Source organism: Corapipo altera, unplaced genomic scaffold (genome assembly GCF_003945725.1).
Source record: "Corapipo altera isolate COAL_440 unplaced genomic scaffold, ASM394572v1 1, whole genome shotgun sequence".
NCBI classification, from domain to species: domain Eukaryota; kingdom Metazoa; phylum Chordata; class Aves; order Passeriformes; family Pipridae; genus Corapipo; species Corapipo altera.
This window is the reverse complement of record NW_020884873.1, coordinates 6722412-6740024: the sequence shown is the minus strand read 5'-3', so window position 1 is coordinate 6740024 and position 17613 is coordinate 6722412. Positions and strand designations below refer to the sequence as shown.

The window sequence follows — 17613 nt, the reverse complement described above, 5'->3', positions numbered from 1 at the left end:
TGGGCTGCCCTGCTGAGGTCCCTGCAAGGTAGTGCAGCCAGACACTCAGAGCTTAGAGTAATCTCTGCAGACAGAGAAAAAAGGAGCTCACACACAGGAGATGCACTCCCTCTCACTCACCTGCTGAACTGGCTCACTGCCTAGTGGGGCTTTGAGACATAACATGAGCCAGACCTAGAGCTTTTAGCTTCCCTGGTGGATGGAATTCTGCCTGAAGCAAGAATCACAAGCCTTCACACCAAGGCTGATCTTCTGTCTACAGGTCATTCCTGTTCTGGTAGTCAGTTGCAACATATGGCACCAAATCTCTCTCTCTCTCAGGCTTAAGATATTTTCTGTCCAAAAAGAAAAGGAAAGAAAAAAAGTAATTTATGAGTTTTGATAACTTAAAGCAATCTTAATTTTCTGTTGATGAGCACTGGAGATGAAAAAGCTAAGCTTCAAATTATATGAAGCTGATGTCTGAAGAAAGCTAACCCTTCCAGCCAAGAGGAGGAGTGGCAGTGGATCAGGGGCTTGGTGTCCAGGCACTAGGCACAGAGGTTTTAGCAAAACCACATGTGGATTGGGTCTAGCCCCGTCAACCCATCACACACATGGTAAATGGAGAAGGTAGCCTCTTGGCACTGCTTGAGACCAGCCTTCTCCAGAGGGAACAAAAGGGCTGCTCATGTGCTTCACTCTTTGTCATTTTTGAATATCAAATTCCAAGCCACATTACCCTTTTGCCACCATGAATTCAAACACTGATGCTTACCTGAAATAAAACACACGGGAGCTGACCTGACCAAGAGGTCAGAGGGAGAAATACACCCAAAGACAAGGTATTTCCATCATGAACACTAATTTACTACTTTCCTTTAGGCAGAAAAGAGCTCCAGACAGGCTCAGAGCACCACTGCTCTTTTTGATAAAGACACTTCATTCCTGGCCCTGCAAGCTAAGGCAGAGGGTCAGGAACTGCTTGCTAATCATCTGACAAGTGATGGGAATGTGGTTTCATTAAGTTTCTCGCAGCCCAGATCTGAAGGTTTCGTGGTGATCAGGTGGGGGCAGGAGGAAGGGAAGAATGGTGGTATGTTCAGATTGGGGAAATAATTAAAAACATGGAGCCAATGAAACCTTTGATCTTGGTATTCATCATAACTGGGATCTAGGAGAAAAAGGAGAATGGCCTTTGATATCCTTGTTTACCCTAAAAGTTTCTTACCACAAGGTTGGAACCGTGTAGCAGTACCAGCACACACCCTACTGCTAGAACAGAACCTATGGATTTACACCAGAGCAGACCAGGAACAGCCCTTTTTCACCACTGTCCAAAATCTGATCCTAATGATGCCAATGGGCATGGACACTTGGCTCACTGTGGAGGAAAGACGGAGGCTAATGGGACTTCAGGAGGGAGGAACTTGCTGGAAGGGTAAGACCAAACTTAGTCCGTGCAGCCACAGCGAGGAACCCAAGCAATGCCCCACATAGCCCATTGACTGTGGCCACACAGGCAACAGCTCACAGACTGTCAAAAGTAGTCTGAAGATGCACATGCCCTCAGCACCATTCCCACACTCAGCCCAGGGCTGCCTGGAAGGCTGAGCCGCAGAGCCTCTCTGCTTCCAGCAACCAGCTGGTGGAGAAGCTGGAGGATGAGCCAGGGCTGAGAGGAGAGCATCAAAGTGCCAACTTGCATGGAGGACGCTCCGTGCTGGAGGAAGGGAATGGCAGCTCTATGCTTCCTGCAGTTTGCACTCTCAGAGCTCCTCTGGAAGTAGTCAGGCAGCCCTAGAGGGGTGGGAGGCAAGGCCTCCACTGCTGGGAAGGGAAAGCAGTTTGGGAAGAGCAAAAAGGAGTTTGCAAAGAGAATTTGTCCTGATTTCCTTTGGCCACACTTCCCCAAGGGCAGGGATTGCCCAAGGTGTAACGGGAGGGCCCTGAGGAATGAAAGCAAAAAGCACAGGTAACAATTGTGTTTCTTTGAGATCACCAGAGCTGAGAGAGAAACAGGGACGTAGAACAGCTGCTTTTAAGGACAAAGCAAAGCAAGTTCCTTTTTGCAGAAATCTCAGGTGTTGCTTTGTGCAGCAGCAGTCCCTGCACACTTTGTAAATGGGAGTTGCACAAAGATCATGTCTGCTTTTTGTTCCAAACAGGAATCTGACCCATCAGCTTCCTAGAATTGCTTTAGCAAGAAAAAAACCAACCTTTAAGTTTTGGACAGCTTTTCTGTTGCTGTGTACTCTTCCATTATTTATTTGTTCAGCTTTGTGTACTGTCTAACACCCCTAAATCCTGGGGTTTGACCATTCCAAGTATATTCATACCAGAAGCCAGGGGAAACCAGTGCCATGACATATGATGAGGCCCAGAAAGCAAGCAACCCCAGCTGTTTTCAAACCTCACCAGTACGGATACGAACCTGGATAATGGCTTGCAAGCTGCACCAGTAGATCACCTCCTTCCAGCAACAGGTGAAGAGCAGAAGCACCACACACTCACCTGGGGGTTGGTTCATCAGCACTGGGCAGGGTTGCTACCAAGTGATCCCAATTCTTCACCAGGTGTTCTCAGACACTGGTGTGCAGCAATTATCTCTCCCAAGACTGTTCCTAGGGAAAGCTAAAGCATCCAACTCCTGCCTCTCTCCTGCTTGAGAGACTGTCCGGAAAGAAAATAATGGGATGCAACACTATCAATGCACTGGTAATGTCTAGATTTTGATCTTTACAGTATTTTGCTCTGTTAACGCCATTGCAGAGACACACACAAGACCTGGCTAACTAAATATCCAGCTGTATAAACGAAAAGTTAAATCATTAGCTGACAGGAGTAAACAGAATGTGTTTACCTGAGCTGTTTCTCAAATTCATAGTACAGATTTGTGTGGGCCCCATTGCTATCATAGAACAGCAGTTGCAAACACCTCATTTCTCTGAGGAGCAACAAGTGTGCCCACTGCCCGGGGGGTGAACTGAGCTGCTGCAAGGCTGAGCACAGACTGCATCAACCTGGAAAAGGATGCAGCAGTTCGATCAGCTGGCACATCACCCATCCATTAAAAACAGGTGCCAGGCTGGCTAGAGCCATCAGCCATCATCTCAGGACCTGTGTGTTCAGAGGTGGTTGCTCTCCTCGGGTATTAACACCTGTAGCAGTTCCCTCTGGCACTTGTCTTTAAATGACTTTTGAGGGGAGGTGTGGTGTGGTGCACATGCGCAGACTGCCAAAAATTGACCTCTGGAAAGCCTCCAACTAAGACACAATGCCCCACCTAGGATTACAACTATTCACTGCAGCAGGGCTTTTGTTTCAAAGGCATTCAATGCATGTCTCCTTACAGGTATATCTGTTTTTCAATAAATCCCTGCTGCTTTCATTTCCTTTACCTTGCAACTTCACACTCATTTGTACTGAGCCGTCTCGTTACATAAAGCTCGATGCTCTCAATGTCTTGCTGTGCAGTTTCCAGCTGTCCTACGCATTTATCACCCTCCCAAAGCCAGCATGGCTAGAATTCTGATAAGGGCTGGATTTATAGCACCTCCCCACTGCCTTGGTGCTCCAAACAGAGTTCCTGTTTGGTGCAGGCACGCTGACCAAACACATTCTCAGTGACCACAGCTGGAGAGGATGTGAGGTTCTCTGCTTTTCATTTTCATCTAACCGGAGTAAGGCTCAAATCTTGCTTTTAGCAGACCAGTTCTCAACATCTCACAGGGGTTTTGAGAAGTTTTTTCAGGAATGATTGTAAGAAACTTTTCCCACCCTTTTAAAACCTTCCATTTCCAACACACAAAATGACTGCTATTGTACAGCGGTTCCCTCAATCAGTCATTATTTTTAAAGGTATGCAAAATGTACCTAGGATGACAGCAAGATACATCTGATAGGCAACTAGTGAATATCTGATTACTTTTTGCTTTGTTTTGCTACAACTCTGTGTTGTGTTTACTCTAATAAACTGTTATTAGAACAACAGAAAAATGAAAGTGATAGCTCTCCTCAGACACCTGCCTAGTACACACACTACTGTTGAATGAAGGCTGCAGACTGTGTTGTTTCTCCTAGGAGATGAGATGCCCCTGTTCATGCTCCTTGTATTATGTCTTTCTTCCAGTGCAAAAAACTGTGTACAAAAGGACCACGCATCAGTAACACTGAGAGACTTCAACCACAGCAGCCTGGACGTGTTATCTACATGTAAGGGACTGACATACCTGCTCACAGGCCCACATGGAGTTAGGTATGAGCAGACCACTGAGAAACCTCTGGTTCTGCCACTTAGTTTTCCACACATCTTAAAAACTGCAGTTCAGATAGGCTGTAGTTTTTGTCTTCAAATTTGATATGCCACGATGATGAATGAAGCCTAGGAAAACATCTGTATGGAAGATCATTTTATTGATGGGTTGTGATGAACTCTTCTGTACATTCTGCCCATTCAATGAAGGGGAGGAAGATTATGGAATCCTCCTCAAAGCCATGTCCAGTCCCACGAGGGTTAAGGTGACTGGTAACAGTCACCACTATAACCCTAGCCCAATCTGGGTGTCTTCTGTGATGAACTATAAGGACAAGGGGAAAGCAGTGGGCATTTACCCAGACTCACTGCAAAAACATACCTGTGGAATGGACGGACAACATACAATGGGGGTGGAAAATGGGGTGGACTTGTGTGCTCAGACTTCAGTAGTCAACAATTTGAAATCTAGGAGGTGGCCAGCTCCAAGTGCAGTACCTCAGGAGCTGGTACTGGAGACTACTGGTTTATGTCTTACCCACCTGGGTGGTGGGATAGAGCACACTCATGTTTGCAGATGACATGAAACAATGCTGGTGGAGGACAGGAGCAGGACACCTCAAAACATGGGAGGAGAGAACTCCCATTCAACTGGATCTTGACTGGCTGAAGTGATGTGCTGATAGAAGGTTTGTTAAGTCCATTAGCCCTGCACATAAGAAATAAGAAACCAAAAGACCTGGGGACTAACAGTGGCCACAATGAATAGCAGTCAGCAGTACTTGCAGCTATAAAGGCCAGCACTGTACCAGCCTGCACAGTAAAAGCACGGGCAGCAAGTTCAAGGAAGTTATTTTCCTCACGTATTCAACACTTGTAAGATGTACCCGGAATATGATTATCCAGTCTGGGGCTCCTCATTACAAAACCAGACATGACCAACCTGTAGGAAGTCCAGTTGAGGACTACTAAGTCTGTTAGAAGGCTGCAGCTCATGACATGGCTCAAGGCAGCTGAGCTGGGTTTGTTCAGCTTGGAAATTAAGGCTGCAGGACCTGCAGTCTTCAACTACCTCATGGATGGTTGCAGAAAACATGGAGCCAGACTCTTTAAGTGGCAACAGGCGAGCTACAGCAAGGGAGACTCTGTACATTAGATAAAAGTTTGTGCTGAAGATACCACAAAACCAAACAGGAAGTCAGAGGTTGTTAAATGCTCATTTCTGGAAATTCTCAAAATTTTATTGGACACAGCCCTGAAAAACTTCACCCCCTTTCAACATCAGCACTGCTCTAGTCAGGAGGTTGACCCATATGACCTCCAGAAGTACCCTCCAACCTAAATTTACTCTATGGTTCTAAAAACTGAAAAGATCAATGCAAGCTTCACAGTGTGGCTAATGTAACAGACAACTGTCTGTTATCTTGTGCTGTGTGACTGTATTCCAATCCCTCAAGATAATTTCCATAATATCATCAATATTACCTTAAGCCCTCATTAACAGTCCAGGCTGCACAAGCATTCAGCTACAGATGATCTGTCAAACCAATAAATCCTAAAAGCAATGGTACCAAAGGTCAGGAGTGCCATTTCTCTCTCTGCAAGTAAAGCTGCCAAATTCCAGGCTCTGGGTTTTACAAAGAAAGCTTGAAACCACACAGTTTGTATAAGACACACCACTCAAGTCCTGGCCATTTTCAGCCCCTCACAACAGCTCAGGTGATTTCTTTGACCTTATGTGTCAGACACACGGAAAAAAACCCAACATAAACAGTGGCTAGTAGCCTTTGTAGGCATTAAGATGTACTTTTCTATATACACACGAGCTAATGTTTTTTATATACTGAGATTTTGTCCCCAAAGCGTGAGAGATTTTTTTCTACAGCAGTAGTAGACCTGTAAGAACATTATTACCTTAGCTCAAGTTCGGGTTGCTTCTTTACATATGTTTTTATAAAAATTCAAACCCCTAAGATCTGGAGACAATACCACAGCTGTAGCTTTAGGTTTTTCAACCACTAACTACATATCTACAGATTTTTCCAAAAGTTAACATTTATTCATAAGTTCATACTATCAGCAATCCTTTGATAGGAATTACGTTCTTAAAAAACAAGCTTAAAACAATAAGATGTGAAGCTAATAATGGTCTTCAGTTTATGAACACCTTATCCAAAATCAGACGAGACACCTGTAACAAGAAAAAGTGTGGCAACCTCCTTTCGACAGTGAAATAGAGGCTCTATGAAAAGGCTATACGAAAAACAGCTACTAAAAATGTGACTTTTGCACATGATTTGCACATTTCTTTCTGTTGTTTACTCCTTCCTGTGCTTGTTACAAGCAGAATGAGGACTGTTGCATCATACAGCTGTTTGTTTCCATCTTGTTGTAACCAGTGCTACTGTTAACATTCTCCACCACACCTTCTACGCAGAGAAACAGGAACATGCAATGCAGATTTACTCAAAGATCTCTTTTCCAGTTGATGGTGATTACACATAACAACGACTTTATCGCGACAGAGAATGCAGGAATGGTTAAGAGGATATGCTCAGTGGCTAACAGGATATGCTAACCATATTTTCCCTGTTGTGTCACGGATTCTAGGAGTCAGGAAAGAATACAGAACACTGGGATTCCTTAAGAAATCTTGTACTAGTCTACTTCTGGAACGATTAAACATCTGTGACAGATAGTCTATCCACTCCATATAGGGAAACATTTATGTAGTACCATCAGTTAAAGCTTGAAGGAAAGTAACAACTGTTTAAATCAGTTTACCAAAACTAAGTGTACATTGAGAAGAAAAAAATTTAACTGGAGGCAAAAAGAGGGTATGTCTAGCTATAGCATAGACTCCTTCATAAATAAGTAAACAAATAATACTCTTAAGTTTGCTAGAGTGCCCGTTCAGCCACATGCTTAACCAGAGTTTGCTTTTGCTTTAACACCATTTTAGTCTTTAAGGAGCGGGAATTAAAAGTCTGTGCCCAATTTGCACTTAGAGCCCCCAAGACCCCGTATTTTCTGCCCTCCATCTTATTTTTGCACATCTTCCTCTTCTCAGGTAGCAGGCACAAAGAAAAGAAAGCAATAAAGCTCCATCTACCTGAGCTGAGTATTTTTTTTTTTTTTGGATGGATAATTCTGCCAGATAAATAAACTTCCAAATATTAGAGAACAAGAGAAGGGACACAGAATAGTCAAGACAGCACACTTTTGTTTTTGTCAATATTTCTTTAAATCCCAATCCAGCTCCTAGTAAGACTGGACACTACTTACAACACTCCTAGAACTGCAGAAGAATGGAAACACAATAGGGAGCGAGTGGAGGGGGGAGACAGCTCAGTGGCTGACTTCAGACATTCACATACACAAAGCCAGCATCCACTGGACTATTAAGGCCCAGATGCCCCACTAATAGGAACAAACCCAAACACAAAGGTAGCACATGAAATGTATTTACCTATTTAAACACAGGCAGCTGGTCAAGCTAGAATGGGGAAGGTAACTGCTAATTCCTTGTACTACAAGGAAGGAATGGAGTAAAAAAACCCAAGCCCACGGGCAGGTTTTTGCTTTGTGAACCTCTGTCTGTGCTGCTGGTTAACAGTGGTAAGTATAAAAAAATCAAAGAAAAATAATCTATTTATAGAACAAGTCAGTAGTCTGAGACATTTAGAAAAAAGTAAAAACAAGTCCTTCTTTAAAAATGGATTTACTAAAACAACTGTCACCCAGGATGACCCCAAGCCCCTCTGGTCCTCTGGCAAAGCCAGGGGCGACTTCAAACAAGAACTGTTGCTGATTGTACACTGGTGCACATCCAGCAAAGCCAGCAGGGAGGGGGATTTGCACTGTGAACAGTATCTGCAGACTGCTTGTGGTATCACAGGAGGCCATGCCCGTAGCCTGGTGATACTGGAAATAGTTGTGAGTGAAACTTTTCACAGAAGCACATGTGCTCAAGCCCTCTGAGGTAAGTGGGCTGTCTTCTTTCCTTCCCATCCCTGGGTACAGATCTCAGCAGCTGGTGCCCTGGGTGCTGTACCTCCTCGCCAGCTCCATCCTGCGCGAGACAACTTTAATGTGCAGGAGTGCAGAACTCTAAGCAAAGCCTAGAAAAGGAGAGGGCATCCCCACGGAAAGGGAAGCACTCTGCTCTTCCCAAGTTCTGGCCTAGCTGGACATTATCAATGTTTTCTGGCCCTCCTCAGGACAGGAAGATCGGCTGTTTCCCACCGAGGAAAAAGTTTTGCCTAGTGGAGTAGAGTTGGGTTTCTTTTTTGGTAAACACAACCTTTGCTGATTTCTGAGATTATGAGCTCCTCTGCCCTTTAGCTACAAAAGAGAAATGAAAAGAAATTCATCCACTTGCTCCCATCCTTATAGTGTAGTGTTAGCTGCCTGGATATGGAGGCAATTTAACTCTCCCAATACATTACTCAATGCTCTGGGCTGGCATGGAGAGGCAAAAGATAACTTCTGAAGTCACCTCCTTAGGATAACCTGATAGGCCCAAAAGCTCCAGCCTGTGCCCACCAATTCCAGGCCAGCTCCACTGCCAACATGTACTTCTAACACCCTGAAGTGTCTAATCTAACAGCCTCGAGTTTGCTCAGTCTCTAAGAGCAACAGCCACACTCAAAGATGGAAACACTCAAGTCAGAAAACACTGGCTGGAGCTCCTAATTCAGGCGGTGTCTGCATAGATGAGTCGGTACCACTGTGCCTTGACATTCCCATTGTATGAAGGAAGCCAGCTGTAAGGAACGGACCAACTCTGCTGCAGGTCTGTACATCCTTGGAAGTGAAGCTCAGTGGCTACATTAGCTTCAAACCCTCTCTTCCTGTAGGGTTTCAGTGGTCCATTTCCCAACAAGTTCTGGGCATCGAGTAGTTGCTAACTTGTCTCCTTAAGATCTTCCATTGGTAGTTTGTAGCTCAACAAGAAGGGAGGAGGTGGTGCGTGAGCAGGGCTGCTGGGTCCCTGCAGGGGTTTCTTTGCACAGTTTATACAGATGTAATCTTCATTCTCAGCCATTTCGGGAGAGACACCGACACAGACTTGATGGAACCACTCATCGCAGCCACCGTCACACTGCACCCAGTCCACCTGCAAGAGAGCACAGCACGTTACAAGGAAGGACAGGCACAGTTTACATGAAGAAAACACCTTCCATTAAACCCAGCTGAGGTGCCTAGTACATAACAGCTTTTGGGTACAAATTAATGCCCTACAGAGCTTGTTTTAATAAACTGCTTCAGTTTAATGAAAAATAACTCTCTTCCAACAAACCTCTTGCGTCCTTAGACCACAACAATACAAATATACACTACTGCTATTGAGGAAGATGACTCAGCTCTCCTCAAATGAAAGCAGGTGTGCTAGAACACATTTAAAACAAGAAGGCACTCAGGGACATTACTTCAGCATAGATGAAAGTCTACAAATACACATTCTAAATTATATACATCCTCTTAGATGCATTATCAAATGGCAGCTTTTGAAGCCTAAAAATTACAGAAAACAAAAGGACTTGATGGTTTTCGGGGGGGGGGGAAATAGCCACATGACATCAATAGCTTTAATACTTTTCTACCAGCTACATATTGGGTATACAGCTGGTCACCAATGCCAAAAAATGCACACACAACTCTAAGTCCTAAACATCATAACATCTAACCTAGAATATTTCAGACTTTGAGTTGAACTTGCTATAGAACAATTGGGAAAACCAGAAAAAAGTAAATTAAAACTTAGGAAGGAAAAAAGATTCATTACTTGATTTCTGCAATTCCCTGAATAAAAGTCCATGTTAATTTGAGCCAGTGGGCGGAAACTGTGATCTGCAGGATAAGAAACACAGATTCTCCATTCTAATGGCATGCATTGGTACAGCTATAAAAATTGTTACTGTTGTAGTTCTGCTTTCACCTCACAGAGGAACATGATAACATATTAGGAAAATAGCACTAGTGCCAACCTATCAAAATGAAGAAACATTATCATCTCAATATTTTTCCTTTAGTTTGTAGCAAACTACTCCTGAACATATTTTCAAAGTGACTAGTAATGGCCACCAACAGCTGCAGCTTCAGTCCTTACATTCCTGTACCTGCCACGTTTAACTTGTCATACGAGTACATATGTATGGTGTTCACCTGACAAATGTACTGAAGTACATCCAACCTTATGGCAAGGCAGTCATTCCATTAAAAACTTTGATTATACAATCAGGAATTTTACTCAGTTTCATTCATGGAAGTTTGACAAATTCAGTACAACCTTATTTATAATAGGAGCTTAAAGGCCCTCTCCTCCCACTTACAATCTCAATTTCCATAAAAATGTACTAATATGAGGTAAATATCACCTGTGAAGTAAAGAGAATAAAAAGACTATCATATTTTGAGTGACTGAGTGTAATTTCTAACCTTGATCTAACTTTAAGACTTCAAAACTGGTCTTTTAACTGGTCTTTTTGACTGTTCCAATGAAGACTTGAACTCAGTGTTTCAATTCTGCACAACAAGAAATAAGTTCTTTCTATTTGCACTTACTCCTACTCTCTCTTGTGCAAGTCAGTGCAGTATAGTCTCAATCCCACAGTTATTTGGGGTGTGTTTTTTCTACTTTCTAAAAAAAAAACATTTTGAAAAAACTTTTTTTGATCATCGATTAGTCAGTGTTAAAAGCTGACAATTAGGACAGGCAGTAGCACAGAGACAAGCAGATCAAGTTTCTTTTGTAATAATCCAATCAGGTCTAAAAATCACTGATTATTCATCTCCAACAAGAAAAATGAAGCACTGAAGTTGGTAGATCACTCAGCCTGCAGCATCACTGTTCACAGACTGTATGCAAGAAATACAGAAAATTTACTTCATTTAGGAACATCGCACATCCCACTCCTGCTCAGAAACACAGGAACATTTCTATCTGAGTCAAAGAATTAATCCTTTGAATCAGCCAATGCATGTTGCACATAGTCAACAAAAAATTACACAGCTTGAAGAAGTTAAACTTCCCAACCGAGACCTTTACCCAGATTCTGATTTTTCATCTTTTCCTGTTTTAAAGTACCTAAGAGAGGAAGGAAGTTCTACAATTTAATCTGCTACATCTACACCTGTGTACCTACCCAAGTACTACTCCATCCTCTCTCATTTCTCATCACACCACTTCAGTTTCTCACGCTGTTCAATCTAAACATTAAATGGCACAGAGGAGGTTTGACTTTGCATGGAATTGCCTGTGACAGAACTAAGGGAAAACTCACTTTGTCCTTGCAGGGCCTTTGGCAGTTCTGTGCAGCACACACGGCATTCTCATCATCAGACTCTTCTGCTCCTGACCAGTCGTACTTAGAAGGAATATCTAGAATCTTCTTCTCTCTTTTCTTCTCTGTGCTCTCCTTTACTAGTTCTACCTTGGCAACAACTGCCTTCTCTCGCTTCTTCTTCCGCTCCTCCTCCTTAGCCAGTTTCTTCGCCAGCTTGTTGAGCTCCTTGGTCTTATCCATGGTGAGTTTTAGCTTCTTCTTCTTAGGTTTTTCCAGTTTTTTCAGCTCTTTAGATTTTTGCTTCATATCTCCAAAGAATTGCTCTGCTCTCTCCAGTTTTCGTTTCCGCTTCCTCTCAGAAGAGTCTCTCCCTCTCATTTTCAGCGGTTTTTCATCCATGCTGTCATCCTTCATGGAAAGAGTGAAGAGAGATTTTTATTCAAATGCAAATTTCCTGCAAACTTGATGTCTGAGAGATGTACTTACCTCTACCATTACGCTGACATGGTATGAAGAAACCTACTCAACAACATCATTACAAATTCTGAGCAAAAGACACTTAACTTTATTTTCACCATATCTGAAAAAATTCAGTGTTATCAACTGTGTCAAAGTACAATCAATCAAAAATACCCCGTGGAAAAAGTAAATCATCAGCAAGGGTAAGGAAGCAAAATAAGCAATTACAACTCCCTTCTCACACTGTTTTTTAATAGAAGTTGAGAAGATTAATAATTTGTTAGATGCTCTTGCTTATTTTTCATCCAAGGTCAGTCTTGCCTGTAATTACTTTTGAGAGAAAGCAACTGCTATTTTGGAGATTAACACAGCGTAATTGGTGAATTCTTAAAATGGATCATCAACTCAAGCAAGAGAAAAAAGTAACATCAGTTATTTGAAAAGCTTCCAAACTGGCAGACATTGTAAATATCCTGGCGTCATCGACAGCTCTTAAATAACAGATTCAGATCAGAAGTGAGGTTTAAAACTGGCAAACTCTGTCCCTGCAGGTAGCATTCAAGTGACAAGTCCTATTTATATCTGAAAGATTCACATGTATAGCTCCTCTGTACGAACAGGATTGACTCAATTTCAGTTAATCCAGCTATACACTTAAGTAATTATTAATAGATTAAGAACATACTACAGGTGAGTAAAGACACTCTGTTTACTGTACACTACTTAATATAGCTACTCCACCCAAAACCAAATCCTCTCAAGATTATTTAACAAAAGTCTACTTATTTTGTATGTAAACAGACATGGAAAATATTCAATTCAAAATGAGTAGTTCTGGTCAAACAAGTATTCGTAAGGGTTAACCACAAAATGTCATAAGACATACACATCCCACACCCCTTACCCCATTCCCCTGAAAAAAAGCTCTGCTTAACTATTAATATAACAGTCTGGAATACTATTTATAAATTGTTATTTACTGGCGTCCAAACTGTTCTTCAATCAACTCCACACCAAAACTATTATATTAAAAGAACATTAAGCTTAGAAAGTACTCAGGTTGAAAAGTGGTAAAGCAGTGCTTGGGAGGCAGGGTCAGTTTTATACTACTGCCCTAACTGATGGCAGTTTGGCAACACTTTTAACTCATCCATTGTATATGGAAAGCATTCAGAAAATGAGACACCAATTAATGTGCTCATCTAACCTTCACAGCATGCAACCTTCCATCTTGTATTACTGTACACCACCAAGAAATCAAGAAAGAGCCATCTTCTATGTGCTTCCTGTGCATAACCCAAAAAGCAATCACATACTCCATAGCCACACATAGTCAAACTAACCCCTAACTGCAGCTGACAGATGATAAAGAATGGGTTCCAGTCGAGTTCTTCAACACAGGAGTTGACCTCTTCCAGCACACACCCCTTGCCCACTGCACAAACATGGCCAAGTGATTTTGACTCGACCTCAGAATCAGCAGATAAACCCATCTGATTCACTGTCAGCTGAGCAAAGCAACCAGGACATCTTCAAAGTATATTAATAAAAAAATTTCTATGTCTATGCTATTCTGAGGAAGAACAGGAATCTTATTACCTGCATGACCAAACCACATTTTACTAAAAAATAAATGTTCTTTCCCCAGTAACAAAGTTCAGTAACATATAAGTATCAAGTTATATAAGCCATGTGTAGACTTTCTATCTTTCTAAATGTTTTTTTGTAACTCTTTTGCAGATTAGTTCTGTTTCCAAGCATAATCAAGAACAGTGTTTCCTTTCCTAACCCCATATTTTCTAAAATAAGGTTTGCATATGGAACTGCTTGAGAAAACTGTTCTAAATATGGTTAATTGTGGAGGACAGTGCTACGGCATGAGTGAACAAGAACTGAAATTCTGGGTCTCTTGTTCTGTAATTTTCTGGAATCTACTACTCCCCCCAGTTGAAATCGAAACATGTCAAGCAACTAAGCACTCAACTACCCAAGACTATATTAAAAAAACCCCAGCAACGTAATGTGGTGGGATTTTTGTTCCACATCAGAGTATTTCTTCAAGTTCCATACCTCCATGACGTGAAGAAACCTCTCCTCAGAGGGTGGGTGAGTCGCCTGTAAAATCCGCCAGATGTGCTGAGTTTCATCCAGCGATACCTCCAGTAGATCTCCCACCATCATTAGATCTTCCAGCTGAGCTTTTGCTCCGGGTGACAGCTCCAATACAGGGGGCTCCAAACTGCGAGGTACCAGTGGACTCTTCCGAGGTTGCTTCCTTGGAGTGCTAGAACCTTTCAGACAGGAGGCAGGTCATAGAATCATTAAGGCTGGAAAAGACCTCTAAGACCATTGAGTCCAACTGTTAACCTGGCACTGCCAAGCCCAGCACTAAACCATGTCCCCAAGTGCCACATCCACATGTTTTTCGAACGCTTCCAGGGATGGTGATCGCACCATTTCACTGGGTAGCCTGTTCCAATGTCTGACCACCCTTCCAGTGAAGAAATTTTTCCTAAAAGTCAATCTAAACCTCCCCCTGGCAAAGTCATATAAAGATAAAGAGATGAAAACCAAAAGAAATTACATACTTTCTACAACACTGTGAAGAGGGAGACAATCCCAGGCAAAACGCATTGACACAGGTCTATAAATGAGTCATCAGCAAACTAAGTGCAATGTAACTCTGCTGTACCTTCTTACAGACATATTCTGTACAACTAGCAGGGGTGACAGAGCAGTTCCCCTCCTTACTGACTGCTCATCCCAGTTATCTATTTAATTTTATCTCAACGTGCACAAAAGGGAATACCTTGAGAGCAGCTTTTAGAAGCAGACGAATACGCGTGTTCGGCACAGAAGGAGGGAGCAGTCCACATGTGTGTCACCACTTCCTCTGATTTAATAGGGATTTCCTCATCACAAAACAAATTAGGCTCCAAGCTGCTGGAAGATTTTACACTGGCATTGTCCTGAAAGAGACCCACAGAAAACATGCAACATTTGGATCCAGAAAATACCTACTTCAAAGGAAATTCTACTAAGACTGAGCTGTTCTAAAACCCGACTCTGAAACACCCCACCAGAGACACCAAGGCCATGTGCAAAAGCTACAAATTATATCCCTACTTAAATAATGGAGGAATACAGAAACTATGGAGATAGGTCAGTAGATTTATAGTTACTGCAAGAGAAACACTTGATGAGTTTCCTCACTCAGCAGTCCCTAAAGTATGGTCTTCAGAAGTCAACATAACCAAAGGATGCTTACTCTTAGCCTACATAATTTATTATTTTGCTTGAAAAAATTGACTGCAAAACCACAAAGACAGGCATCTGTAGTAAAGCAGGGGTGTGCTGAGTGACTGTAGAAAGATCTTACAGGTGAGGTCCAGCACAGCCACAAATATCAAAATCCGGTGTTTTCCAAGGATTAGGACTTTTATGTCAGTCTTGAATCATTTTAAGACAGGACCAAACACTGAAAGAAGAGGGCTGTAACAGCTAAGACTGTTGTGAATATTTCCACAAACATTTGCTGGCTTGTGCTCAGCAAAATGAGTTGTGTAAGACTCTGAACACATTCAAGGTATTGGGCAAGATGGATGTTTGACTGTTTGGATACATCACACTGAAGTGGGACATACGCCTTCATGTGCAGCTGGACCCATTAGGACAAGAGACATTAGGAATCTCTTGGCAGTGGGAGCAGCTTTGTTTGACTCTGCATTACATTAGGCAGAGAAACCAGAGAAGCACAAGCCCACCTGAGTAGATTCCCTGATGCTCCCTAGTACTAATTTATCCCCCTCTTCTTACTCGCCCCTGGAGGTGAAATCAGCTAGGACAATGTCCTCAACCAACCATTTATTTTCACAGCACTTTCCAGAATCCAGCTGTTTCATCATGTGTGTGATGGAACTGGACAACAGGTTTAACATATTTAGCACACCGTGTACGAATGAAATCTTTCAGAAAACATTAAAAACAAGAAGCTGGCTTAAAAAAAGAGAAAGGCTACAGAGCAGTTATTGACAATATTTACCTGAAGATTAGTTGTGTGGGTCCCAAAATGGCCAACTCAGGAAATTGTACCACCCAGACACTGTCATTTCATGACATAAAAAGGGAGTTTAAGAATGGTAGTCTCTCTCTCTGGCTTTCAGTTACACGTTTAAAAGGACGTGAAGTGCACACTAATGATTTCTGTACAAAACTATAAGTGGGAAATTCAAATTTAAATCGCCCAGATGAAAAGGTAGAATAAATATACTCAGAAAGAAGATACTTCTCCCTACACCATAAAGTTTATATCTCATACAGTATCTTGTTATGGGTATCTCATACTACATTAAAGAAAGTTCAGGACTAATATGTAAATTGATTTTTTAAAAAATCACCATTTAGTGGCCATAGGCAACACAAGTGCAAAGAAATGAGAAAAATACGAGACAAAAAAAATGAAAATAACAGGCAAAGAAAATTCACAGTGAATTATCCTGATTGAAAGAAATCTTAAAACAAATCTAGCTATCGCACTCATAATGAAGTATTTATTGGCAAGAACAATGATTTAATTAGAAGACACACTATGATCAAACAGGCCTTTTTCACATGTATTTCCATAACAACTGTGCACCTGAGAAGCCAGAGAATGTGGGTTTCGAAATACAGGACCCTTGGGGATACAGGGATTACTTCCACAAGAAGTTAAGAGCAAATTCATACACAATGCATCATGATCTGCATTTTTCTTAAACACACTGGAAAATGTTTATGTATTATGCATTATGAAAAAACTCAACCCTTAAAAGCCAAAAGTCTAAAAGTAATTACTTTCTGAACAACTTTGCTGTTTCTTTTGAACTTCGCTTCTCCTAGTTTAAACCTAAAGAATTTGGTTGCCTGAAGATTTGTTTTCTATTCCCAACATGTTAGTTGACCTGACAAAAGACATTTCTGGTACCTAGCAGCTTTGCTTCAGTGGTTTTTTACTTTTAGGTTTCTATGATTACGTACAGTGATGGACATCCAAATCAAAAGGGTTAAGTAACAGATTTTTAAATGATGACAACAGAATCATTAAACAAATGAAATGATGCTCCTGCAAAACCCTCAGATCCTGACAAGCATATGCCATCTTTCTTGACATATGCTTTATCACAGCCTCAGAAAATACCACATCTTTCAGAAATGCCTTATTATGACTGCTGATGTAAAGAACATTTTGGAAATTATTTTTGTATATACAAGGAATTTAATTAAAAGCTGCAGCACCCAACTGCAATGTACTCTTGTTGGCATTTCACATGGGACTACAAGAAAAATCTGAGTATATGCACAAAGCTGCAGAGAAACAAAACACTAAAAATAGGAGATTGCAGCAAATCATACCTGGAGAATGTGCTGTCCAGGTCTTTATAAACCAGAATATCTGCCTTAGAAGAATTTACATGACCACACTGTCTCTTAAGACAGCATCTTTTAAGGTAAAAATGACACTATCGCTAAAAAGAAAACACTGCTCAAGAAGAACCAGTGGCATTGCTTTTGTCTCTACATTTATCAAAAGGACATTTCAACACATGGAAAACACTTGGTTATCTCCACAATTGCCTTTTCTCATGGAAGTTC

General features: G+C 41.7%; 1 protein-coding gene across 1 annotated transcript in view; it reads right to left on the bottom strand.

The window, feature by feature from the left end:
* Positions 1–6271: 6271 nt before the first annotated feature.
* KDM5A (lysine demethylase 5A) overlaps positions 6272–17613 on the bottom strand; it is a 50262-nt gene continuing 38920 nt past the window's right edge. The window contains exons 25-28 of the mRNA XM_027654067.1: positions 14792–14951; positions 14053–14273; positions 11521–11931; positions 6272–9353 (exon numbers count right to left, since the gene is read on the bottom strand). Coding sequence (XP_027509868.1) covers positions 9141–9353; positions 11521–11931; positions 14053–14273; positions 14792–14951 — 1005 coding nt within the window. The 3' untranslated portion in view covers positions 6272–9140. The remainder of the gene's footprint in view (positions 9354–11520; positions 11932–14052; positions 14274–14791; positions 14952–17613) is intronic.